We start from the raw sequence: 27,536 nt of genomic DNA, 5'->3' as shown, positions 1-27,536 counted from the left end.
GGCTTGAACTAGTTCAATAAAAGTCAAGGGCAGAAATATATATATATATATATAAAGAAGCCACACATTAAATCAGTCCTCAAAGACAGAGAACTCTGTTGCTGCGGTAATGATGATGGCTGCAGAGGCAGGTGAGCAGAATATTGAAGGCAGAGGGGTGGACCCCTCACCACCACACACCGCATCATGCACCCAACACTTCAGACTGCATCTGTTGAGAACTGTCAGAAGGAAAGTGAATAAAGATCTACTTCAGTAATGTCCACCCTGTGATCTGGTAAGAATCTTTTCTTTTCAGTTATTGAGGATACATCTTTAGCATCAACTCATGCTACATTTTGTGGTTTATTTCTATATAATAATATTGTGAAAATTCTAGCATGTCACATAATTTATCACATGACTAATATGTATTTTAATTAGAACCGAGACAATGAATTGACCATACTATTCTTAAAACTAATACTAATAATACTATTCTTATAATAATTATAATAATTGACTAATACTATACTTGAGCATAATACCATTCAAGCATTGATGTACAAGTGTTGAGGCAAAGGAAAAATAATCCTGAGGACACACACTGAAGCCACTGTGGTCTTCAGGGCAAACACTGACCCTGGTTTATGTGCCCTGGCCAGGATTTATTTGCCTAATTGCACTTGGAGTTCAGTGCAGGACCAGACCGCAGGGGCCATATGGGGGCCATATGGGGGCCATGGGGGGGGGGCGGGGTCATCAGAGAATAGGGCACACTGTGTGCGGCAACAGCAACAGAGCTCTAACCATCGCTCCATGCCCAGCTGCTCTGGCATTCACTGCTCTCAAGCCCGTTTACACAAACGATGCCTCGGTCATTAGATCCATGGACAAACTTATGCTATGCAAATCTTAGTGTCTATAGTAGATCATTGCCTGATCTGGTTTTTACTGAACGAAACCTTTTAACAGAATAAAGCCACGAAGTGATATCTCCAGAAACACTTGCAGAATCTTTAGCGGTCTTAAGAAATCTAACCTCAAGTGCTATGGTACACCAATTAGCTCTGAACGGTTATAGACAAAGAAACTAAGATGCTCTTTGAACTTGAGCTATAGTTGAAAAGCAAACAAGAGAAAAAAAGAACAAGCCTACTACCTCAAAGCTGATTCCATATGAAAGACACAATAGCCCATGGGGGATGTGTTTGAAGAGGTTACTTTTCTGAGAAAAGGGAAAAAAACTCAGATATTTATATTGTATAATTTATGTCAGTCCGGATTTTATCTTTGTTGTTTTGCGTTTGATGGTGTGCTTGATCAATGTGAGTTTAATATTTATTGACTGTTGGCCAGCTACCATGCTAGCATGGACTCTTTCACAGGCACCATCATATTAGGTGGTGCATGGACTTAACCATATCTGCCAGGAGATGCACACCGCCAGTGGAGTTCCCTTAGACACGCCTCACATTATGCACTGTTAATTATTTTCTATTATCTATTTAAGCATGCTATGCCTTTGGGAATGCTAAACAATGGGATGCGTTGATCTGTATTCCAAATCAAAAGAAGCACTTGGCGCAGCAGTGCAGTGGTTTACCGATCAGTGGTTTACGGTGAAGGCCTTGTACTGTGCTGTACTACTCAGTATATTTAAATAAGTATATTTAAGTATATTTAAATAAGCAGATATAAAAACACTGATACTGTTTGCTAATAATAGTTTAACAGCTAATAATGTTAACAGGATCAATATGCAAAAGCAACATTTTGCTTAATTCTAAAAGCCAACTTTAGCTGTAATTATATACAGATATGAGGGTCATCTTTAGTGTGGTGTTCAACACAAAAGTGGGATTATGAAGGTTAAAGGAGAGAGAAGTGGGAGATACAGCATGCTGCTGCCTCATTGCCATCCCAGCAGCACTATGATCACGATACTGACCAGCATGGCCAACACAGACCCAGCAGCCAAACGTGACTGCTAGCTCAAGGGCTCAACTCATAGTACAATACCAAAAGGAAGGAAGACCCAAACACAGAAGTAGTTTATCTGTACTTCTGTGGATAAAAGAGATGCATATGTAAATCTGCCCCCCAACACCCCTACTCTGGCACTTCAAAGAGTGGGAAGTGGAGGAGTTAAAAGTAACCCTCACCACGATCTGCCACTCACAATAACAACAAAAACACAAATAAAGACAATAATAATTGGCTGGCCAAATGTATTTGAAAGCTGATTAGATGAAAGTCGCCTTTTTTGACACTTCCACGGAAAGACTATTAACTGTTCGTCTGTTTGACACTAGAATTACTGGAATCAATGAACACTGGAATCAAAGAGATAGCAGACCATACTATAGTATCTGAATTACTGTTTGATGGAACCTAATCGATATACAGAAGCTCCAAATAAGTCTGATATTTTAAAAGAAGGTCTCAGATGTTCCCCACACTGTGAACCACTAAAAATAAATATATAACCAGTTATGTTCTCTTGCTCTTCAGAGAACATTACAAGATCAAAAGCTTCTGAGCAAACCTTTGTAAACAATTTTACTGGGCTAATCACACTTTGCCACACTTTGGTACATTCTCACCTATTTTGTAGCAGTGATGTTCCATATTTAATTGCATCATATTTCCAGTATCTGCTCTTGGAAGCTCTTCTATAGCTCAATCCTATTGCTGATCCACCCTTCTGATTGGTGGAAATAGTGACAGCAGTCACTGAGGAATGGCATCAATCTTTGGACCAGGCTGGGGTTGGCTGGGGTTGAACAATAACAGCACTGAAACCTCATTTCACGACTCACTGCTGTGTTTGCAAAACCTAAGGCAATGATGCGTACAGGAAAGAGGGGAGGAGTATTTGGGTTGAGGCCCTAGTGTACAGACAGACAGTCAACAAATGGCAGAGACATAAAAAAGGTTAAGAAATGACAAAGCTTGTCCTACATGGCAAAGGTTGTACTACACTAAGTTTGGTCATCTTGTTGCTAATGGCTCATTGATCAAGAGTAGCCCTACCAAGACCACAGTATGTAGAACTAGGTGTTCAACTATGATTGGCTTAGTTCGCCTGCTACCAACACAGTTGCTCCTTCCAATCCACATAGTGGGACAATCAGATGTGTTTTTTAAATTTCTTTATGCATGTAATTGTTTAGAGGAGCCGAGTTTAACAGGGACAAACCTTTTTATGAAAGGATACACCGCTAGAACATCTTTCTTTCCCCATCAAGAAAAAGGTGATTTTCCATGCGTTAGTTTTTCAACACTTTTGTTTCTTCTGGAGAAGGTCAAAAAGACCTGTATCTTACAAGTTCCATATGTCACTCATGAGCAAAGAAGATCCGTAGGGAGACGTAAGACAACTCTTTATTCCAGCATGAAGTCTAGCTGCCTCGAAGACCGCACATTGTGAGAGTGTACATCAGGCTAAGAACATGATCCCAGAGTCAGTTACAGTAGATTCGTGACTCCACACATCCCATTTCTGGAGTACCACCAAAACATGGTCATCATGGTTACATGGGATAAAAATAACAGCTATTACTACTAACTAACAAATAATGTCTCATTACATCATCAGGACAGTGGCCAAGGTGGGTAAAGATCATACTGGCAGAAAGTCATTCATGGTGGCATACTGATTTAGTCCCCCAGTTCTCGTTTTATAGCTCCTCATTCTCTCTATTAACGGCCAGGCAGTGGTGCGTCTAAGTGCCCTTGATGCATCCATGGCTTTTATTTTATTGAGCAGGAGTGAGCTCACTGGTAATGACCTCTTTTATCCTCTCTTTTATTTAATATCCAGAAATCAAAAGACATTCTTTAAAATTGCCTTTTTTTTTCAGCTGCGGACCCAGTATCAAACTAGTTACGTGAATATCAGATGCGGCCTAATAATTTGTTTGCTGCCACGCACAAGGAAAGTAATTTGAGAAAGAGAGTTTGAGACAGTTGCATGGTTGTATTATCTATTTGGCTGCATTATGTCAACCCCCTTCCAACTTTCCACACTGAATTACTTACTACAAAGTAAGTAATATTTAAATTCTAAGATAAAAAAAATAAACAAAGATACAAAATTCCAAAGAGAACACAAGGAAAGACAAAATGATTAACTTAAAAAAGAAAAAGAATAATATTAAAAGTAAAAAGTAGATGTGTCACCAGTCCTATACCACAAATCGGAAATGAGTCAATATCAGCAAAAAATGCTGGATCAGATATTGGGAAGAAATATTTTAAGGAAACTGATCTGATACAAATCACAAATCCAGACTAAAAATAGTACAATAACAAATTGATAACAGCCAAGTTAGTTTGAACCTGGTTAATTTGAGCATGTCACATGTTTCTACACAGTATATTCACCACCATGGATCCATGACCAACAGTGATTTATTTAATAATCCATTCTTTAAAAAAAAAAAAATGGTGTTCATACTGGTGAAGTAAAGGAAGTTTAAGGTGAGGGGAATGAGCAAGAGCAGCTAAATGTGACAGAAACAGGCAAACAGGAGAGGAGAAAGACTAACCGAACAAGTACAGCACCCTCGTTCTCTACATTCACAAAGTTTTTTACACTATGTCTTAAGTATATTTAAGCTGCATGAAAAAGCAGAAACAAACTGCTGAGTTTTAAGGTGGATTGGAAAATTTGAGCATTTGAAAAAGAATAATAACTTAATATCATTCTCTCTACATTATTTTTCAGCTATAAAGAATAACCATCTTGTAATCATTACCAGAATGCATTTCTATTGGTTTTACGCAGAGGTCGAGTGAAGACTTGGGGTACACGTCTCTCTATCTCTTTTAGTGCCTTTTGTGTGTGAGGTGTGTAGCAGGAAGGACAGTGATTTACCTCTGAAATTCACAAGATGAGTACTTATAAGGTCAATAATAAGTTGTTGTGGAATTACATTTGCATTCAGTAATGAGAAGAAAATGCAAAGTATATGTACACATTTCAGCAGTCAGTCATTGAGGAAGTCATGCTAAGCAGAAAGAGAGAGAGAGAGAGAGGGGGAGGGAGTGTGAGTTTGTGTGCTGGAAGCCAAACAGGTGGTGACCAAAGGAATAAATATCTTTTTTTTAAATCATTTTATTTATATTTATCTGTCATATCCATGCATGATATCTGTAAAAAGATAGCATATATATTAGATCTCATACAAAAATATTCCCCAACAATCTAAATTTCAATCAAAAAACTCAACCACAGATCTCGTGGTTTTAATGAAAAAATATCAGTTCTGTATCAATATCAGCTGACATTCAAATGCGAGATATCAGTAGTAGATCGATTACAAAATGGTATCATGCCATCTCCAGTAAAAACTAATCTGAATAAAGAAATAAAATGTGAGCAAATGCATATAGTACAAATATGACTTGATCTACAATATAGTACTTTTATGGGGCGTCTGTCTTGGGGAGAGAGTGGTATAGCATAAACACTTCAGGCATTTTCACCACTTCATTTCTAGGTCATTTTTGTTAATATAAAAAGCACAAAAATTCTCAGAAAAACAAATGGCTAAGCAATTAACTTTGAAAAATAATAACCTAGGCTCTGTCAACTTAGTCAACATAAAACATTTGTATGCAAATGTTAATGTTTTCAAGATTACATAACTCCTATTTTAAATCATGCACTGTCTAAATAAAAGTAACTATTTAAACAACCTAACAAAAATATCTGTCTGATTTCCATTCCATATTTAATATCTAGCGTACTTGAATGTCCAATTCCCTTGACTAGGGTTTATTTGCTATTCAAGGTTGATGAGGCACATTCCAAAGATTGAGACTGTAGTAGCAGGCTCTTAATCAGCCACTGATTATAACCCCGACAAGCAGTCTGAGGCCATTTCATTTCTTTAATTACTCTCTAATAAAGTCTCTGTAATAAAGTCAGTGTGCACATCTACACACACTACAGTGCTTCACGCTCTAGCTGCTGTCACTTATATATCGTTTCACCTGTCCCAAAACTGATCATCCCCATGCTTTACTTACAGGATCTGAGAAACAAATGATTGTGAGTAAAAACATCCTCCTCTGCCTCTCCCTGTGAGTTATGATGCATACAGGCTCCAATAGAATCTCCAAAAAGCAATGAGAGACTTAACAACAGGTTTTATTCACCTGTCGGACTCCCTACTCTTCCCCGCCCCAAGAGCACATATGTCCAGCTCCTGCAGCCAGCCGAGGACCGGCCTCTGTAGCAGTCTGCCGGAGCCGCACGCTTTGTTCCGTCTGCATGTGCTGCTCGCAAGCTGAATCTTACAGACAAATTTCACCTGTTTTGAGAAAGCAGGACCTGTTTAAAGCTAAGCGGTTTCATTCTATTGAAAGAATGCTGTCGGGAGGTTGATGCTGGCAACAAGTCTGCTACAAAGCCGGTCTCATGGACCCAGCACTCTAATAAGAAGAAGCTGTGAACCCTGCCATCTCCCCTTAGATCCACTTTGATTCTGAGAAATGAGACAGAGGAAATAGAGGAGCTTCTGGCCATCGTCTGCAAGCACAAACTCTCTTGTTCCTGCCAGTATAACATGATCTGCAGGAAATCACATCACTTTCTAGAACACTCCGGTTATTTGAAATAGCTTGCAGCATGGTTTTAATACAATGGAGAAATTTTCCTATAAGAATCATTTAATTACTATGAAATTTAATAATAGTGAAAAATACTATGCAGTGCAGAGCAACTATACTTCTGCAATACATTTCCAACAACCAATAAGTTAATCTTTTATAATTGGCCAGGCTATAGTAAATTGTTTACTTGACATAATTTTTGTGAGGGAGACATGGTTTGACAGAAATCATTTTGTATCCTGTGGAATTTCTCCCATGCACTTAAATTTTACTTGTGTTTTGTTTTTATTTGGCTATTGTTATGAACCCGAGGAACAACCATCAGCCCTGCACGACCACGCCCACTCGCACACACCCTCGATTTGACTCACCGGAATTCTAGCACACACCTGATTCCTATTTCCCTCATTACCTACCTTTTTATAAGCTTCTCCTCGCATACTAGTTGCGAAGTATTGCTCCTATGTGGTGTACCGAGTGTTTCCGCATCCTGTGTGCTTTCCCGGTTATTGTCTTCTACCTGGCCCTCGGACACCTCCTGAACGCTACCCCGTGCATCGACCCCGGACCGACCCGACCATGTTTACCTGTCTTACTGCACGTATTCGTTTGGTTGCTAAAATAAAACCTCTGCAACTGGATCTTCTATGTGTGTGTTCATTACAGCTATCTACACCATTTTATTTTATGCTGGAATCAAATTTCTCTTGGAGATTTTTTACATTTGTAAACCTTGAGGCACATCTTTGTAGCAGTCAGGGTCATCTCATGCTGATAGACACAGCACAGGTTTTCTTGAATTTGGGGAATTTTTTTTCTAGGAATTTGTTTGATTTTTACTAGGTTTTAATTACTGGGAACTAGGCTAGTGAATTCCTTTTACTGTACATAATATCTGACACATCACTGTCTTGGCCACCCCCTTGTTTATTGAGGGAGTCATTAAGGGGCCTCAGGCTAAATGTTGGACCACTGTTTTATTTTCTTTGAATTCTCAATCTGCACTGGTACACAATGTGATGAGAGGACTATTACCAAGCCCTCCCTTACTGCAGGCTCTGCTGTAACCTTCATGATCCCTTTCACCTCTCATGCCCTTTTCATGCCCTGATAGTGTAACTGAGAATTATCGAGGTACTAAATGTGTTCATGCCCTGTTGACAACTAAAGACCTCAGGCCATCTCCCCCTACCGCAACCACTATTTTACTAAACAGAGAATGATGAAGAATAGAAAGGCAACTGATGTGAAAAAGACAACAATGACAAAGTGTTTTCCCCTTTCCTGATATCTAATTTTTTTGGCATGTTTGTCACACTTAAATGTTTCAGATCATCAAACAGATTTAAATATTAGACAAAGATAACACAAGTAAATGCAAAATGCAGTTTTAAATGAAGGTTTTTAATATTAAGGGGGAAAAAAAATCCAAACCTACATGGCCCTGTGTGGGAAAAAAGTGATTTTTTCACACAACTGTAAAGTCTTGTGTAGTCATTGTTGGTTGTCGGTGTTGAACCTTATGATAGCCTGTGAGCTACGTTGTCGTTTGTTGTGTGAATAAATGTATCACTTTGTTTTACACGGCTCGTTCCTGCATCCTGCTTAGCCGCTGTGTTACAATTTGATAGACATCTACTGAAGAAGTATTGTTCCCTGTGTTTAGTAACTACAACCATCCCTAGCCTTCCATTTTATGTGTAAATAATTTAGGACCACCAGATTTTTTTTAAAAAGCAGTTGCTAAAGACTTAAGATGTCTTGTCTTGATGTCTTGGTTTCCTTAAAGCTTGGTTCAATATCTCAAAGAGCTGTCCATGAGATTCTCCTTGACTGGCTCCAAAATGAGACTAGCCTCCCTGGTCAAGCCTTAAACTGACATCACTGGGAGTTGTTTTTATTTCTATTCATTTTTAAAAGTTATTTTGGATAGTGATCTCGCCTTCAAGTAATGTCTGCAAGTAATCACTGCCTGAATCACTTCTGTAATCTGTCAAAAAGGTCTGTGCTCTACTACTTTGGAAAATTTGTTTTTACTGTAATTCTCTCTTATCCAGCCAACCCAAGAGCTTGGTTAAAAATGTACAATGGAATCAGAATGCCCTTGCCAGTCTTGAATGAGTGATTACATTAGGCTTTGCTGGTTTTTAAATCCCTTCTCTGCTCAACTTTATCTTTTAGAATTGATTGTAAGATCCTTATTTTAATTTCCTAATAATCTCTTCCACCAAAGCAATAATTAAACATGTTGCAAATCAGATAAAACACTGAAACACTGGCCACTCCTAAGAAGACTGAGGAATCATTTTTAGATTCTATGGCCTCAAGCTGTGGATTTTCTCCTGCACCTGAGAGTTAACACACTTGAATGATCTCAAACCATTTTTATTATTGCATTTAGCCAGGTTTTCATTCTGTTACTCTCCATTTCTTTTTCCTCATTATTTAGTTTGATTTAATGTTTGATAATGGCTATTTTTGGTAAAGTACAGCAGTAACTCTGTTTCCTGCAGCAAAACAACACAACAAGGTTTCCTCAGGTTATATCACATCATCTCATCATGTCGACACAAACCTTCTTCTAAAGCCATTCTGAAGTTTATTTCCTCTTGTGGTTATCCTGTTCAGGTTATCCTGTTGCAACATCCACTTTCAGGCTATTCAAGTGATGAACCACAATCCTTGAATACTCCTGTAAAGTTTCCTGACACAATTTTGACTTTTTGGTCTCTATTTTGACTCTATGTCAAAAAGCTGTCCAGGCTGCAAGGCATCAAGAAGCTTGGAACCATGACACTCCCTCCATCAAGCTTCACAGCTGAGGTTTTGGTGTATGTGCACACTTGTTTTGTCCTTATAACAGCACTGAACATTATCAACGTCTTATGAACACTGCTGTAGAAGCACCGTGGAACATTCAGGTGATCATCTGCAAATTTGAGACTTAATGCAGTGGGGGTTTTTGTGCTTGATTTTTGTTTGTTTTCTTACTTTTTTTGAGGAGCAGTCATTTCCTTCACATTTTTATGAATACAACAAACAAACCTGAAGACATTGAAGTGACAAGTTCAAGACATTCCTGCAGGGTCTTGGCTGTTAGAGCCGGTGTTCAACCTGTGATCTTAACATACTCACTCCTATGGTGGGGAGAAGTTTAAGCACATTGCATTTGTCTATTATTGACTTAGTTCAAGATATGTTCACAATCTTTTGAATAATTAATGCATTTCCTGTTTATTCTAAAGATAACCTTAAACTTTATTTATTTATTTTCTTGTATTCTTCTTACAACTATAAAGGAAGTTATTATTATTACTATTTGTATTTCTCTTCAAAGCACATTAATATGCAGGTTATTCAATGGATTTATTTGTACAAACAAACATTACAGCTATGGAAACTAGGAGGAGGAAATTAATAAACAAAGATGTAATCCAATGCCTCCATCTAATAACAAATAGCTTGTGTACACACGGTATTTTCTCTCCATATTTTTATGAAGGTGTGTGAGTGTCTCAGGGGTTGTCATGCTAGAATGAGCTTCCTGGAGGCTGTCATTTGCAAAGTGATTACAGCATGATGAATAGGCAGGGTTCAGCTATCTGGGCATGATTCCTCTCCTTGCCAGCCATCGAGGATGGTAAAATGAAGCTCACTGGGCCCTGCCACCCACTTTTGTCATAACACCTAGCAGGTGAACAGCCATGGCAATGGTATTCTAGAACCTACAGTATAATACAACTTTTGTATTAGGAACTATTGGTTCTGACAGATTGAAATAAAATGTACCCATAAATTTAACCAAGTCCAAATATAACTTGGTTGGTAAGTATACAAGGCAAGTCTGTGTTTGTGGACCACAGCAGAAGAAGCCAATTGAAGACAGATAAAATACAATGCTTTATATATAATTATATGTTGACATCATATTTTCTTCATATATCACTGATCCTAAAGATCAGAATATGGCAGAAAGAACATAACATGGAAGGGCACCATGAGACCAGCATTTGAATGGTATTAATTGTAGATAAACACCTTTGATTCTTAGTCATTACATGGAGACAATATGGTTTTATTCCTAATGAACTGGTTCATTGTGGCTAACTCACCCACAGGGCAGAGATTAAGGAAAATTATCAATTTAATAATCTGTAGTTAATCTCAAATTGAAAACTGCATAGTGGTCCTATAAAGCTGTCTTCTCCATGTCTGTATAGCAGTAATCCTTCTAAATCTTATATGAGAGTAGATTGTGTCTGATATCTTTAAAGGATTGGAGAAGTATATCTATAGCTATCCAGAACCATGACCTCTAGTATTGGGACCTTAATGGTATAGTTAGGAAGAATCCGTTTGAAATAGCACATGTGGAGGTACAAGGCTTTTGATCCATATGTAAAAACAGTGTAAAAAATAAAATGATTTCATAAAATCATAAGATTATTTATGTTAGTATTTATGCATTTTATTTTACATTATTTTGGCCCCTTTCAAATACAGTAAAATATTTTCCATATATGTTCCCTTTCAAGCACTCTGTATTTGTTGACATGCCGATCTTGTACAAATATATCGGCTATTTTTACGAAATCATTTAATTACAACTATACCACATATGTATCTAGCTTTTGTATAAAGGCTATTAGAAAACCTGCAAGGATTGGAAAAGGCCCAAAGTGAGTGTGGAAGTGGCATGACCATTGAGAATAAAGCAGTCTGGTCACAGCCACTCCAGTTCACTTGGAATTGCAAGATTTATGCAGGCATTGTTCTTTAGGACCATTACAAAGTGTGTCCATAAGTGTTCACAATTTGCATCCATAAAAAAACATTAACCATAAGCATCTTCCACACATACTAATTAAACAGCCGAGATCTGAGACAGAGAGAAAACCTTCCAAAATATTCTTAAATTACGTTCAGGAGGTGACTAAACATATACATTTCAAATGAGCATCACTGATATCCAACCTCCATCCAGGACTTCCATCAAGCTTTGTATCATCTTGGCTCTCTCCCTCAGACCCCTCATTCTGCCTAGTTAAAAGCACATCTCCTGCTCTCTGCCAAATCTGGAAACAGATGGATATGGAAGCAAGGGCCACAGCCAGGCTGCAGAGCACAGAAAGAGGCTGAACTACGCACATGCAGCAGAGCTGCAGCCTATTCAACCAAGTCATGCTGCTTCCTGTCAGTTGAGGCACAGTGTGTGTGTGAGGGGGTGGCATTTGCACACGTAAGCTCTTTAGAATCATCACACACAGCTGATAAAAAGCCCTGTTCTAAGGTTCATCTTAAAAGCCTCAGTAGTGTAAATACTGAAGGAAGTGCACAAGAATGAAAAAGACGGCATTTTTTTTACAGGAAGCGCTTTTGATTGCCACAGGCAGAAATTAACACAGACAGGAAAGTGTACTGATCTTCCTGTGATCATAGAGAGTCAGAGTGAGAATCCAAGTGAGACAAAACATTTATTTTTAATAAAATGAGGTTGAGTTTTTCATCATATGATAAAGCCAATAACAACTGTGGATTGAAGACACTAGAGGTTACTCTCTGGACAGTGATAGGTCTAGATACCAGCAGAGTATCTAGAGTGGGATTAAATTCGTAAAGTAATCTCTATAAGCACCTGGCATCAAATCTTATTACTACTTTTGTGGAATCATTTCCTGACATAAGGCTACATTTCTGCAGAACTTACCACAGCAATTGGGTACATTTCTAATTCTCAACCATCACTACAATACTCCTGCTACTTAGGCAACTGTAGACCTATGATTTCTTCTGAAATCTATAAGGCTGCCACTGCCAGACACGCAACAAACGTTTCTCCACATAGATCCTGAACGGCTATTATGAAGCACCGTTCATTCTAATGAATAAAGGCGGCGTTTTCCCTCGTGTCTCATCTCTGGCGCACAAGCGTTTGTTCCGTGCGAGCGGTTTACATCTCCCCCGTATCCGGATTAAACCTTCTGACTGCGCCGCGGCTAGCCTGACCCACGGTTAGCTCGCAATTATTATTTTTTTCACCACCGAGACAAAACTTAATAACGCAACAGATTCTTGGCTGCTTGAGCTCGAGCATTGTGTAACATAAAACGGCCATCTGTCCGCGACGGAGAAGCAGGAAGAAACAGGATGGAGTGCTCCAGGGACAGCTGCACTGGAATACCCAAAGAGAACGGCTTCAAGAAAACCGCGGCCGGTTCAGAGAGACGTACGCTGAAAGGAAGGGTGTTTTTCGACCGCGGGACCTTTTAGCGGGAATTCAATTACACTTATCTGTTAGGAGCCACGCTTTGTCTTTTAAAATGGCATTGTTAAGCACTGTCATAATAAATAAAAATCGGTAAAGCTTCGCGCATAAAAATATACAATAGCCTAAAAGCTGATGTTTATAAAAGCTTGTTGTTGGGCTCAGGTGACCCAGCTGTTTGTGGAACTGCTACGATTTGTTAAAAAACTGTTGTTTACGTTGAAACACTGCTTGTTCTCACTACTTGAATCATTTATTGGCACGGACCAATGAAGCCTTTGGGCCAATCATGCCGTTTATCACAATTTCATCTCGTGTTTGTTCCATATCCATATTTTTGGTTTCAGAGTACTATAACATAAGCAATTGCTTTTATCACTTTGGTTCTACAGCTACTAACAATTTCCTAATGAATAAAAAATGGTATGCTCAGGAGTGTGGTCTTTCATGATCTTCAAAGACAATGCCCAAGTTTCATGAAAACACATCTATACACATATACACATATAATATCTTTACATGTATAATATCTTTCTTGAAATCCAGCTCTTACATTCCCGTGAACCACAGTAGCACAACACACAGCCTTGCAAAGTAGCATTAGCTATTGCCCTTTAATCCTGTTTTTATTAAACGAGGAAATAAAGAGAGGGCAATTTTACTTAACCTAAGGCTCAGAGACAGCTGAGGATTTCACTGCTCAGTCCTGGGACCAATTCCCCTCATAAGTATAGAATGTGCAGTGCAATCTTCCTGATCTCACAGAGAACATGTTCCATAGCACTGCAAGCCACCTGAGCAGGCAGCTTTTGGAAGAGCAGTTTCACCACATTTTCCCTAACACTCACAGATACTGACACACACAAACACACACACACACACACAAAAAAAACAACACAAAACGTAACCATACACAAAAACATGCATGTACACATATGTGCATATATGAAAGTGCGCACATGCACATACAAATGCATGTGCACACACAAACACGCAGAACCGCACTCGCACAGCCACAAATGCCTTTAAAACCCACTTTAAAGGGCCCTGGAGGTGGCTAATATCAGAAGGAAGGGCACAGGGGAAGTGCACAGTCAGTAAATTCCAACAGAGTGACACAACATCACAAAGCCAGGCTCTCTTTCGATTAAAATTCCCAACACACAAGCTGTCTAAAAGCCCCCCCCCCCCCCCAAAAAAAAAAAATTACATTTCCTTTTAAAAGGAGATGACGCTATCACTGCCAAGCACAAATCACAGTGTCATTGGAGAAGAAAGGAACAGTGAGATGCCACGGATCAGCCGACCGATGCAGCGGGGCACCTTCAGGTACATGCATTAACACTTCAAACATCAGACACCATGAGAAGGCTAAGTGAATAGATGCTGAAGCCTGGAAGTACACAGCTCCAGAGCCCACGGTGGGAGCTGCTCTGTCATCAGCAGGGCAGAGAGCCAGATGGGTGAAAATATGGATGGTGCTAGTAAAACTAGCTCAGGGCTAGGGTTCCTGGTGGCGATGACTCTGCAGATGAGAGGGTGTACATATCCAGCCGCGATGGCACCACAAAGACCACAGAGGCTGAGAGATACCAGGGCCTGCCCATCAGTGAGAGAGAAGGAGAAACTAGAGGCCACAAATGAGGAGCACTGTCTCGGCTCTCAGGCGTCACGAGGCTATGAAGAGGTGGCACAAGAGAAAAAGAGAATGATGCCACGTCTGTGTCTGTATGACCCCCACATGTCCGAGTCCTGTGCCTATAACACTACTGAACACAGAAGGAAAAACCCACCACCGCATCACATTTGTGTGCCATTACTATGCACTTCACTTTCCAAGTCATTCCAATACTCAGATCCAAAGAAAAATGGCATTAAAAAAAGAAAAATCAGAGCAAGATGGATGGTGGGAATCGGGGGTGAAGATGGAAGGCAGGAATTTGAGCTGAATCAGAGTGCCTGGTGTTTGGGCTATAATCATGAAAAGAAATCCATCAACGGAGGAAATGAAATGATAGAGAAGAGGAGCCATCCTCCCAGGGGCTGTCTGTGCACCGTGTGAACTGGGGGGATTGCAGATCTACCTTCTTCCCACACTAAAGCACTCCAATAACATTATTCATTACCCTCATAAAAATAAATGCATGTACAAAGAGTCCCTTGTTTAGGGAGAAATTACACAGTATAAATAAAAGATTACATTTCACAATTTTATATATATATATATATATGAAATACATTAAAAAATTCAGCTCTATTCATTTTAAACAGCAACACACAGGAGACAGAACGATAAGGTTTTCAAAGGTGTCATGAAAGGAGTATAGACTACTATACATGCACATAGAAACTATACACAAGATGACAACAGTCAAGGTATCCTAAATATTAGCCTAAGCCCCGTTGTATAATAACACACACTCACAATTGGGCACACGCACACACACACCCTCACACATGCATGCGCACACACACGCATGCGTATACACCTGACCATGTTTGAGACTCGCACTGCTGAGACTCGCACTCCTTCAGAGAGGGTTTAACTGCATTAAGCCTCACACTCTTACCCATCCAGGCAGGGTCCCATTCTGGACAGTTTTGTAAATCAATATTACACAATTAACAATAACAATAAACTATAAATAGATTTTAAAATTTTAAAAGGCCTACCAGACTCCCTGATAAGAGGTCTGTAGGCTTTCCTACTCCAGAGAGTGGGACTACATCATTCTTCACCACAGTCTGCAGGTTAAGTCCATAATTAAGTCTATTATAGTGATCCTGTCCTATTCTCTGTCCTCAGGACATCGGGTGCTAGAAACCGATCAACAGGTAAGTAAGGCAGAATTAGACTTTCAACACATGTAGGAAAACTTCAGCTGCAATTATGATGAGTAAGGTCACTGTTTTTGTGTAGGATGTAGAATATGTTTTTATTTCTTCAATTTGGGGAATGTTTAAGATGTGGGGATTTGGCAAGTGACAGGTCATTCCTGAGCTTTGGAACTCTGAACATCTTTAACCCCCCACTGAGGAGAAAACGCTTATGAAAACTATTAGTGCATGAACGAAAAGGCTTACAGTGGAATTACATCACCAAACGCTTCAACATGGCAGCTCCCGCCTACTAGACTAATTAACCCCTCCTGCCAACAGCCACAACATCTGTTGGTGTATCACCAATTAAACACACACCCTTCCTACAGCGAGTCAGTGGGTTTTTGCACCAAACTGGGTGCTTACAGGCCCAGCAGAACAGGAGGCTGACGCCATGCACGCAGACACATTCGCTCCCCAGGGAAGCAAGCGCATGAGCTGATCTCTGGCTCATGGAGCCTTCTTCATGCAGGCGTGTGAGTTTGGCCAAGGTAGGAAAGCAGACATTCGCATCTTGGAGACAGTCTCTAACACCCGTGGCCGAGAGGAGGTGCGAGAAATGGGATCGGGCAGCAGAGCGGAGCGGACAGACAAGCGGGAACCTATCGGATCGGATCTGAAGAGCAGGCTTTAGCGTCGCAAGCCGTCTGGCAAATTGCCGCGACAGAGGAATATCTGCCACTTGCCAAGGGGCAAGCCTGCCTCTTTGTGTACAGACTGCGGGAGAAGGCCAGAGAACAACACCATGTTTCAATGAAATCTCAGCGTGTTATTCCCTCCTGTCTCTCCTCCATATTATTAGCAACCCTTAAGTACCGAATCTTGCACTGCCATAATTACAGCAGCGGAAAGAGCAGTGAAGAGGAACGACACGACGGCCTACTACGTGCCCCGCACCACCCTCTCTCATGCAGACCCCTCTTGAGCTTGTGCTGTGAGTGGATTCATGGCGCAGAAGGGAGATGATGATCACAGCGCCTGCGAAGGACGTGAAGGCACACCACACTGTCACAGATACTCATGGACCTGAGATGAGTGGCAATGCTGTGGCAAGTAGCCATTTCTCCCACTAACTGAGCACTGTAGTGCCCACGGCACTAACGAAGCTACAGGTCCAGTATAAGTAACATACCTCTAGTCACAGAACCTCAAGTAACATACCTCTAGTCACAGAACACCCGCAGGGCAAGACTGCCCTGCATAAATAGTCCTGAGATGGAGTCACTGGCTCACAAGCTGACAAAACGTGGTTTGACGATTAACACTCTGGCTTCAGTGCATTTGAAAACAGATGATTCAGACTCTTTCTCTCTAATGTACAAGTGCACACACACACACAAATTAGGGTGGAAATTCACAGAACAAGCAAATGTGAGCACAGCAGCCCTGTGAAATGTGTGAAGAAAAAAAAAATCAGCATGAGAGTGAAAAATGTAAATGCCCTGATGTGTGTTTGCATGCTGAATTGCAGAGGTAGAGGGAGGCATGCTTGTAACATTAGGCCAGCAGCAGGCTGGTAGGGGACAGTAGTGTGACAGCTGGTGAAGTCCCAGGAAATGCCATTTCCTCCATGGGGGGATATCACACCGAACTCTACCCGCCAAGTGAGAGCCTAACAGATCAGAGCGGTCAGACCTGGCACGGGCCTGGCAAAAATATCACCATGGAGAAGGTTGTGCTGAGGTCATGGTGATGTCAGGAGCGAGGCTTGAGGTGGAAATCAAATGAAGCTGGCTGAGTTTGTGGGGGCCGCCTGCCTGCTGAGAGGGGGCAGGTCAGCGTACCGCGTTACCCTCCGGAATCGGAGGCCCAGGCTTGCCCGCCAAGCCAAGAAACACAGCAAGCCATACAAACCATTGTACGTACCTCTGCGAGACCAGGCTGGACCTCCAAAACAAGGTGCTAAAGCCAGTCTAATCTGCAGTGAGTGCAGGCTGGCAAACATGGGACCATGGCTCAGATCACATGCTTCAAGGAAGCATAGGCCAAATAAATTTTCCTCCCAGCTCAGATCAAGTGGCATGTCTCTGTATTTGCAAATCCGCGAGTTCTTAATCAAGATCACAGCTAGGCGGAACCAGTTCTCATTAAACCCCAATCAGACAGCTGAACCTGCCAAGCCAAATTAACTGCCAAACCACATTACACGTCACATTTTACCCTGCACATCTCAGTTTGGCCTCAGCAGGCCCGGAATTATTTCAGCAAGGCACGTTGTCAACAAAAGCATTAACATAGCATAGCATATGAGAAGGGCCCAGGTGTGTAGCAGCCTTTGTGAGATGCGGGGTCTGGTGTGCTGTTGGTGCATGCAGGAATCAAGGTAAGCTGCTTAGGTGGTCGTCTGCTGTCAGCCTGGAACACACTCTAAAACAGCCACTGGGACTCAGAGCCTTTAATGGAGAAAATGACAAAGCCAGCGTTCTTAACAGGCACTAGTGACTTTATTAAAAGACCCGCAGGTGCGGCCGTGCTGCTCTGAGAGCAACTGCGGCTTGTTCCTTTCCCTTCAGAGCTGGCATTTAGGACCGACTCCCTGCAGACTCCTGAGGCCAATGGTGGGGTCAGCCTAGCTCCTGTTTTGAAACCAATTTATCGTGGGCTCGAATAATTGGGTGTCCTGTGTTCCCCAGCTAATAAGACCTAATGGTGACAGAGGAGTATTAGGATGCAGGGAGGAGGCCCCTGAATCTGTCTGAGTAATCAGCCCTTAGAGAAGCTGTGCTAGTCTACTGAAAGGTAAACTGGCTTTGAATTGAATGCTAAGGTGCTGGGACATTGTACACATGTCCTGTAGGTGGAGAGGTACTATAAAGCAGCACAGACAGAAGAAGGGAAGCATGAAATGAAGTTTTGACCTGCAGGTTGGCTGGTTTAAAATGGTTACAGATATTGGCTGACTGGACACAAATTGCTACAGTACAGTTATTGACACCTTAAGTGGAACATGCCTTTTCAGTCTGTGGTTCCAGAGGATTCAAAATAGGAGGGAAACACTGTCAGTGCACACACACAAACACACACACACACACACTCAGACGCACACACGCACACGCACACACTCACACAAACTCCCAATTGTTACATGACCTCAGCGTGGTGTTAGAGGGAACCCAGGCACAGGAAATCGAGGCTTTCTTTCCAAAGGCCCCAGAGGCTATCAGATATCTATAATGTGAAAGCATGCTCGTAAATCTCAGGCTACACAAGCAAAATTGCACAAAAGCAGTGCAACAGTGAAGGACTGATCGACCCTGTATGGCCAATGGATAGAGGAGTTGTGATATCACCCAATACTTTCCAGTTGTTTAGCTGAGCGGTTCGGGGCACGGACAGAGCACAGGGAGATGGGTTTTGGCCGGACTGCTTCTCTTAGTTAAAGTGGTGTGCTAGGGGTTTGCAGAGAGCAGAGACCTAATCTTGCACAACCAAGCCACCAGGGTCCTTATTAGAGCTCAGCTAATCTCTTCCATCAGCACATTTCATTTCCAGATTACACTGCTAATAAGATAGGGGATTCAGAGGAGACCAGTAATGAACAAGCAGATTTCGCCCCCTCGTCTTTTTTTTTTTTTTTTTTTTTTTTTACGTGCAGAATGAACCACAAATATCAACATTGTGGCCATCATCAGCATCATCACCACATCTGGATATCATACATTTGGTGAATCTGTGAGCCTGTGTATTTCCACTGAACTGAAAAATCCATTGTTAACACTCATGCTGGAAATTATATTATTGTTTATTAAACATTATGGCAGCATTGCCTTTTGCAATGATGACATCACAACACTGCCCTCTTCAATGATGATATTGCATAAAGTTCCATTACGTGGATTTTATAACAGATCACATTTTTGAGTGCTATATTCCCAATCAGTGTTATTAAAGTGTGTTGATGAATCACAGTATTAATATGAGCCAACGAATTTAACTCCATGCTCTACCAATAAACTGCTCAAACACATGTTCATCTGCCAAATTTCCTTGCTGTTCATCTCTCTCAGGCAATCCTGTCCATTTTTAACACCATGCAAAATAAATGAGATGCATATTGTTCATTAAAGTGATATAATGAATCCTTACAGTGCCAGAACTAATCCTATGGATTTCAAAGGGGGCTAAACTGTGTTGAAAACTTCCCTGTGCTGAAAGGCTCTGCTCTAAGCACAGTATGCTGGCTAATAGTCTTAGTATTTTCTGGAAGATTAATTTCATTAACAGCATTTAGCTTCAAAGCAACTTACAATTACAACTGAGTACAACTTGAAGATTATGGGCCTTGCTCAGGGGCCCAACAGTGACAACTTGGCAGTGGGAGCTTGAACTAGCAACCTTCTGATTACAAGTCAAGTACTTTAATCACTGAGCTACCACTGCACCTAAAATCTGAGAGCAGGAGTTGGTTGCCTGCTGGAACTGGGCATGGAGCTTCACCTTTCTTTGCTGTTCACTGCACACAGACAAAAATACACCCATGTGTAGGAGAGCAGAGCGGGGCTAATCATACTAGTGCTTCACAGCTGCTGTTTGTTACAAACACATTTTTATATATACTCTATAGATACTCCATGGCGATAGACCCGACCCTGGACATGCACTTTTCACAGTGATACAGTCGTGCAGCAGCATGACTGGTCTTCAATCTTCCGAAGTTTACACGTTACTCCACTGCTGTGCTCCCTTCATTGACATCCGTAGCTGCACAAATCAGATTTAAAAACTTGATACTTGCCTACAAAGCCAAAAATGGACCAGCCGCTCCATACATGAGGTTAATGATCAAAGCCCGATCCATACCTCGAGTACTTTGAATCTCAAGTACAGCTTGGCTTGAAATACCATACTTCAGGTCTCATGGAAGACAAGCATCAAGACTATTCTCTGTCATGACTTCTAGATGGTGGAATAAACTTCTGCTTGCTGCCTGGACAGCAGTCTCTTGCAGTCTTCAAACCCAGACTGAAGACCCATATATTCATGGAATATTTATATGACCACTGACCCTGCTCCTATATTGACTAACTAAACTAGTACTTATTATAAGGTATTGTTTATGACACTGATGTTGTCTAACCAACTCTGTTTATTGCACAATGTTTAAGATACACCTTATGTATTTTGTACTTCTAGGCATGAGCATTGATCCCTGCATTTCTACAGTATTCCAGATCATTGGTAAATTGGACGCTAACCTACTCTACCAGCTAGGATGTATTCTATAAGTAAATGACAAAGCACGTTTCTAAGTTGCTCTGGATAAGAGCATCTGCTAAATGCCATAAATGTAAATGTAAATGTTTTGCTCAGGAAATAAATGCGCTGAACCGACTCTTAGGGTATTTATTACTTGAAGCAAATGATGAATGTTACATGCCTAGTACAGCTGGATAATAATGCATAGATCAGTAAAAACACTCACAGTAACCCAAACCAGATTCAGCTTATTAGTTGAATTAGTCCAGACATCTGGGAAGTGTGTATGACAAAATTTCAGCATGTGAAAAGAAAGAGTTCATCCCATGTAAAGAGAGAGAATTCAGTTGCTGCATATTTATATGGAATTCATTTAGCTGAATGACACCCTGATGACATGCAGCGAGGCACGGCCCCACAGGACTCTCCTGCCAGGTGGAGACAGCGGCGGCCAAAATGGGTCGAACAGGAAGCGAGAGATCGAACTGTGGTGCAGGGAGGCGGGTGGTCAAGGCCCTTCCAGCTCCCTTGAGCGCTGGTGTGCGCTGTGGTGAGCCACCGATTGCCTGGCACCGCTGGTGCCTGCCAGTGCCCAGGGCCAGGAAGAGCAGGCGCGTGCATGCGCATGAGAATATGCACTTGGATGCTGGAGAATTTAAACACTGCCATCGATATGCAGCGCCACACCTGGCGGAGCTTAGAGCCCTATCGCTGTTGATCCAGCAACGACACCAAAGATTTTCAGAGCTGGCACAGAAGAAAGAACAGTTAAGAGTGGTGAAATTGAAACAAGCCAGTTTCGTGTGAAGCGAGATGCTGTACCCATGCATACATCTTTACGCATACTCACACACACACAGGCACACAGACACAAGCACACACACCAAGCATGGACAGCTCCCTAGCCTGGAGAGCAGAATATGAGGGTAGAAACTTGCACTTGAAGCTGCGGCAGCAAAAATCTAGGCACTGACTCAGACGCAACCCCCTACCGGACTGTGTGACATGAAGGATTATGTTACTCCTGCCATATTGGATTGAATCCGGCCCATTTACATTCTTCTCAGTGATCAGTAATTAAACCCCAGTATCATCACATTGCCCACCCTGAGCACACTCCCACAGATGGAGCCGCCAACCGAACATGCTAATGCTCCGGCTCCTCCAGGAGAGGCAAGACACAGAACGCAAAAGGGACTAGTTCCCTCTAATCACCACAAAACTGGGATTACAGAGCATTACATTTTGGACACAAGCCTTTTTCATCTGTTTGCAGCCCAGTGCACGTAGAGAGAGTGTTTGTTTGCTTGCCAGTCTGTGTTGGTACGTGTGTGGATCTCAAGAACAGTGTTTGAATACATGTCTGTAGGACTGTACGGTGTGGCTGAAAGCACCTTAACTGTATGGTTGTAAGTGTATCTAGTACTCAAGGCAATACCATTAGCAATGCAGTAGTGTCTATAATATTCAATCAGAGGTTGTCCAGCTGACACGCACAACATCAAACCTTCTCCTCTTTGATCAGAAGCTTTGTTGATTACAGTTTTTCACATGCTCTCTGCTCAAAACCAAACACACGTCTTATAGAACAGCACAAGCTGATGCAGCCTGACACAAATTTGCCCAATTAAAACTGATTTCACATTGGCATCAGGCATCAACCAACACACAGCATGAGCAACGGCACTTTTAGAGTTACGTGCATGGTGGAGGTGTGGCTTACCGCGGGGAGGCAGAGCAGGGAATAGCATTATGATGAAGAGAATGCTACACTACATTTCTCTGCTTGGGGGGACTCAGCTGTTCACAGCACTAAACTCTGCTGCACAAGATCAGGTTTGGCATAGATGTGTAGCTCAGACTTCCCCCGCTCACTCAGCATGTCTCTCTCTCTCACACACACACACACAAACACACACACACACACACACACACACACACACACACACACACACACACACACACACACACACACCACACACACATACATACATACACCACACATGCATTAAAGAACAGATTAAACCAATTGTGTGCATCGCTGGAGCGCTTTCTATCTCTCCCTCTGAGCGACAGATGGGTTAGCGAGGAAAGGAGGAGGGGAACAAGGGATGAGAAGTGCAAAGAGGAGGACAAAGAATGTGAGAACCTGCCAAACGCATGGCCAAGGCAGCAATACACTGAGCTTCAAGCCATCTGACACGGAGCCTTGGAGACAGTGCAAAAAACACACTCACACACACACAAACACACACACACAGTCAAGCATCAAACAGATGGAGCTACAGAAGGTACGGATCAGAGCAATGTGTAAGCTCTTCCAGGTTGAAGGCTGCTGACTGTAAACAGGTGCCACACACAGACACAGAAACTGAAATAATTCCCCTTCCTTTTACTGTGGCTTGCAAAGCAATAAACCCTGGAATGTTTGTATGGCGTCGTTCCATGTCCTGCTGAAAAGCTCCATGCATGACCCTCACCCCTGGTACCTTACACCAGCGGGCCTGGCTGCTGGCGAAAGAGATGAGGAAAGAGTTGTGTATCTGGGTCACTAGGGGCCATGCATCCCAAGTCTGCCACCAACAAAGAGGCAGCAGATTGTTCCACCCCCCACCCACCCCCACCACCTTTCTTCTTCTTTTAATCCCTCTCTTTCTCCCTCTTTCTCCATGTTTGAAGAGGAGCTGCAGCATTTGGCCGCAGTGCCGGAGCCCCGGCACGCCTGCCTGCCAGAACGGAGAGGGCTCGTGAGTGGAGGAGCAGCAGGTGGCCTGGAAGGGTGTGACGAAGGGAGCACTAGGAGACGGGTGAAGGCGGAGATGGGGAGGACCCTGAGATGATGCCGAATGACAACGGGGCATCGGGCTTTGGGGCGGAGGAGTTGGAGGACCTGGAGGTGTTGAGCAGACCCAGCTCTGTGGAGCCGTGTGGGGCCACAGGTATGTGTATGAGCTTGTGTAAAAGGAGCTCCACCTGAGAGCGGCTTTGAACACGCACACACAGACAGCACACACACGAGAATCTGCATTCCTCTCAGTCACCCATCGGAACACTCTGTTCTCGATCTGTTAGCCAGATCTCTCGCTCTCACCCTGCTTTACAAAAGCCACCTAAAAAAGAAGGAAAACAGAATGAAATAGAGCAAGATCAAGAAAGACATTGAACGAGAGTGTGTGTGTGTGTGTGTGTGTTTGTGTGTGTGTGTGTGTGTGTGTGTGTGTGTGTGTGTGTGTGTGCGTGTACGTGTGCATGCACACACAACAAGTTCACTGGAAAAATGTGCATTTAAAATAAATGTAATTTATTTTCTCATTATTCTTTCTTTTGAATACACTGTTATAACACTAGCTCAATACGACGCATCTGTCTGCATTCTTCACCCCATATCCAGCACCACCGACTACTACTGTTCAGACAGTGTAAGCTAATCAACGCATATAGTAGTACAGTAATACACACATGCACATGAATTCTAAACTAATTATTTGTACAGGTGTATCACACATACACAGACACTTCGCACACACTCAACATACATAACATTACATATATTTATCAGTATGATGGTATATGTGCTCCCTAGAAATCAAACCCACAACCTAGGTGTTACAGACACTTTGGTCTAATGGCTCTACCAAGCGAGCTAGAGGGAGTAGATGTGTTGAACAGGACTAGATGATCTGTGCTCTGTGAATTGTACTCAAACGCCTGACTTCTAGAAACCTGTCATTCACTTGTGTTTCACCTTGAACACAGTGTGAGCATGCTAACCTTGTAGAATATCACACTGAAGAAAGGATATCAGCTATGACTGAGCTGATTTAATGGAGGAAAGAGTCTTTACTCCACTGTTCTTTCTCTCTCTCCCTCCCTCCCTCCCCCCAACGCACCTGCCTGTCTACCCTGCATGGCTTTTAGTTAAGCCACAGTCTTCTGGCAGATCAGACCAGCCTCTGTGTCACTCACCAGTCAGGTAAAGTACAGAGTCATAGTAGTTGTTACTGGACTGTGTGTGCGTGTGTGTGTGTGTGTGTGTGTGTGTGTGTGTGTGTGTGTGTGTGTGTGTGTGTGTGTGTGTGCGCGCGCCCTGCTCATAATTACCTTCAGCCCAGTGGGTCTCATTAGTGGCTGGGCCAGTGTGTGTGTGTGTGTGTGTGTGTGTGTGTGTGCTGACATTGAGGTTACACTCAGCAGGAAGTCGGAGAAATAATGCCGCAGACGAGCATTCGGCCAGGTGGTGTCATCGACTCCCTGGCCCTCCACCGGCGTGTGGTCTCATAGACACCACTACACCGTGGCCCAAAATCAATGGCCGTTTGCAGCTCTGCCCTGAAATAAAGGCCTGTCTGGATTAATGTTCATAATGGCCCACGTTTTAAGGAGCCTACTGAGAGCAAGTCCATGTCACCTGAAGATTGTAAATAACCGGTGCGCTCTCTCATCGAGGATCTCTTGCGAACTCTCCCTTGCATGCTGGTGTCATCACTCTCTCGCGCTCTTTATGTCTCTCTTTACAGGCTTTTTCACTTTCTTTCAACCTCTAAGCTCTTGGCTCCTCCCCCTGACGACGGCTGCCAGTTTAGCACTGGGGGAACAGGGCCCAGTAGCAGCACTGACTTACAGGCATGTGTGGCAAAATAGTTCAATATAAAAAACTGTATCATTTGGTTAAAGAAACTATGATAATGGATAGAATCATCTAGAAATATACACTGCTATCGGAGGGGATGTGTAAAGTAAAATGTGAGGAAATGTGAAAGAAGATGTCCTATAGAGCTCTGTGGGAATGTGATATATATGGTATTAGTGTGGATGAGGAAATTGAATCTCATACCCCTCATTACAGTGCTGAAAAACCCACCTGAGAACATGTATGATAAAAACATGAAACAAACATAAGGGACTTGTTGCCTCCATAAATAGCAGGTGTCGTTAAGTGCTAGGCATGTGCACTTAGGTGGAAACTGCAATCCGGACGTATTGTATTGTATTTTTAAACATGAAAGAAAACAACAAACTGTACCCTGTCAGGATGTTTTGGCCAGAGGTCCTTCATCTGCTCTGCATGTGCTTTGGTACTTCTCCATACACAATATGAATTTTTTTAATGAACCTGTAAATTAATTGATCTACCTTGATAAAAGATAAACTTACCCACAAGCGCAGAACTGAAAAGGAATGCAACCAAATGCCCTTATCTGATGACATCTCATCAAACGGCTGATGTATAAGAGTGTAAGACCATAACTACGTACGTCTGACCCATTTGGACTTCAGTCCTGACTTACCAAGAATCTTGAGGAACTGAAGCTGCAGCTACACTATATACAGCAAAGGTAAGTACAGTGCACGACGATAAAGCACAATGCATTTAGGCTTCAGACCTCAGCACTTAAATGAATGGTTTACACTTTAACCTTACATTTTTAAATACAGACTATCCATACTAAGCTGTTTATATCAAGATGAAATTATATATCTTAACAATGTTGATTTAATCAAATATTTTAGCTTTGCCAGCTAAATGTGCATTAGGGGTAAGTGAGGTTTTGTATTTTTTGCTAAACATATTTTTAGAACTGATTGAGTGACATCATGTGTTAATCACAAACACTAGCCCAGAGGATAATGGCAAAGATGCACAAATACTGAAAATCTATATGTATGTGTGGGTGCTCATGTTTGAAACCCAGGGGCTTAAGAAACAAATGCACCTGCATACTGTGGCTGCTAAATCAGCTAGACAGGTTGGATGGATCTCACTTCAGACTGGCTGCACACAAACACATAGACACAGCTCACACAGGGATCGCGTGGTTTGGTAAAGGCCTCCGGGTTCTTCCCGCACGGGGTTTTCTTCCAGCACATGCTCCAGCCCACGGCACACCCCCGCAGCTCTCTGTGTTCATTCAGGTGTGGACACAATGATGCAGACTGATCTCATTATAAAAACATTGACTGCACAGATCGCAGAGTAGCTGGCATCCCCTGGACTGGGCAGTGCGCAATTAAATAAGCAGTTTGTAAACCCATATTATAGTTTAATTCAATTAGCCCACCATGGTTCTTAATGTGGCCCAGTCCCCAGGGTCAAAAGTCTCATTCTATCTGCAAACGGAGCTACCGCACGCAATGTCCAGATGCTACCTCAGTGTCTGCATCACTTCCAATGGCACAGCATGGTCTTCAATTATTGAAATACAAGATGAAGTTGTAAAAATACCAATAAGGAACATTAATGTAAGGTAATCTTTGCACAGAGGATACTTACACTGCTATCTGGGGGTGCAAAGGTCCAGAATACTTAGTTTGAACGTTAACCAGCCGAATGTTCGGTGCACAGAAGGGAGTGTAACTGACAGAGATGCATCAATCAGCTCGTTTGCTCCAATTTGTGACTGACTGGTTTTATCTGTCACACACTTAATCGCTCTCCAAAAGTAACACACTGAATTCCCGGCTAAATAAAAGAAGAAGTAAGTTGGAGTAAAGCAATCAGGTCGTTTCTAATCCCATCTAGTGGACAGATAAAAGAGCTCACCCCAGGAGTGTGGAGCATCAGATCGTTTTCTTAAATTAACATCATGTTCCA

At 42.2% G+C, this 27,536-nt stretch overlaps 1 protein-coding gene across 6 annotated transcripts in view; it reads right to left on the bottom strand.

Moving 5' to 3' along the window:
• The window catches only part of lrp8 (low density lipoprotein receptor-related protein 8, apolipoprotein e receptor), a 115,573-nt gene that overhangs the window by 77,631 nt on the left and 10,406 nt on the right, over nucleotides 1–27,536 (bottom strand). Inside the window, exon 1 of one of the 6 annotated variants that reach the window (XM_081717465.1) lies at nucleotides 2,586–2,684. The exons of the other annotated variants lie outside the window; for them this stretch is intronic. Within the exon in view, the coding sequence (XP_081573591.1) occupies nucleotides 2,586–2,625 (40 nt within the window). The 5' untranslated portion in view covers nucleotides 2,626–2,684. Of the gene's footprint in view, nucleotides 1–2,585; nucleotides 2,685–27,536 lie in introns of those variants that run through there. 6 annotated transcript variants of the gene reach the window in all.

The sequence above is a fragment of the Electrophorus electricus genome, chromosome 7 (assembly GCF_041902795.1).
Source record: "Electrophorus electricus isolate QZ-2024a chromosome 7, ASM4190279v1, whole genome shotgun sequence".
Lineage (NCBI taxonomy): Eukaryota > Metazoa > Chordata > Actinopteri > Gymnotiformes > Gymnotidae > Electrophorus > Electrophorus electricus.
Note: the sequence above shows the minus strand (reverse complement) of the source record. Positions and strands in the feature narration are given on the sequence as shown.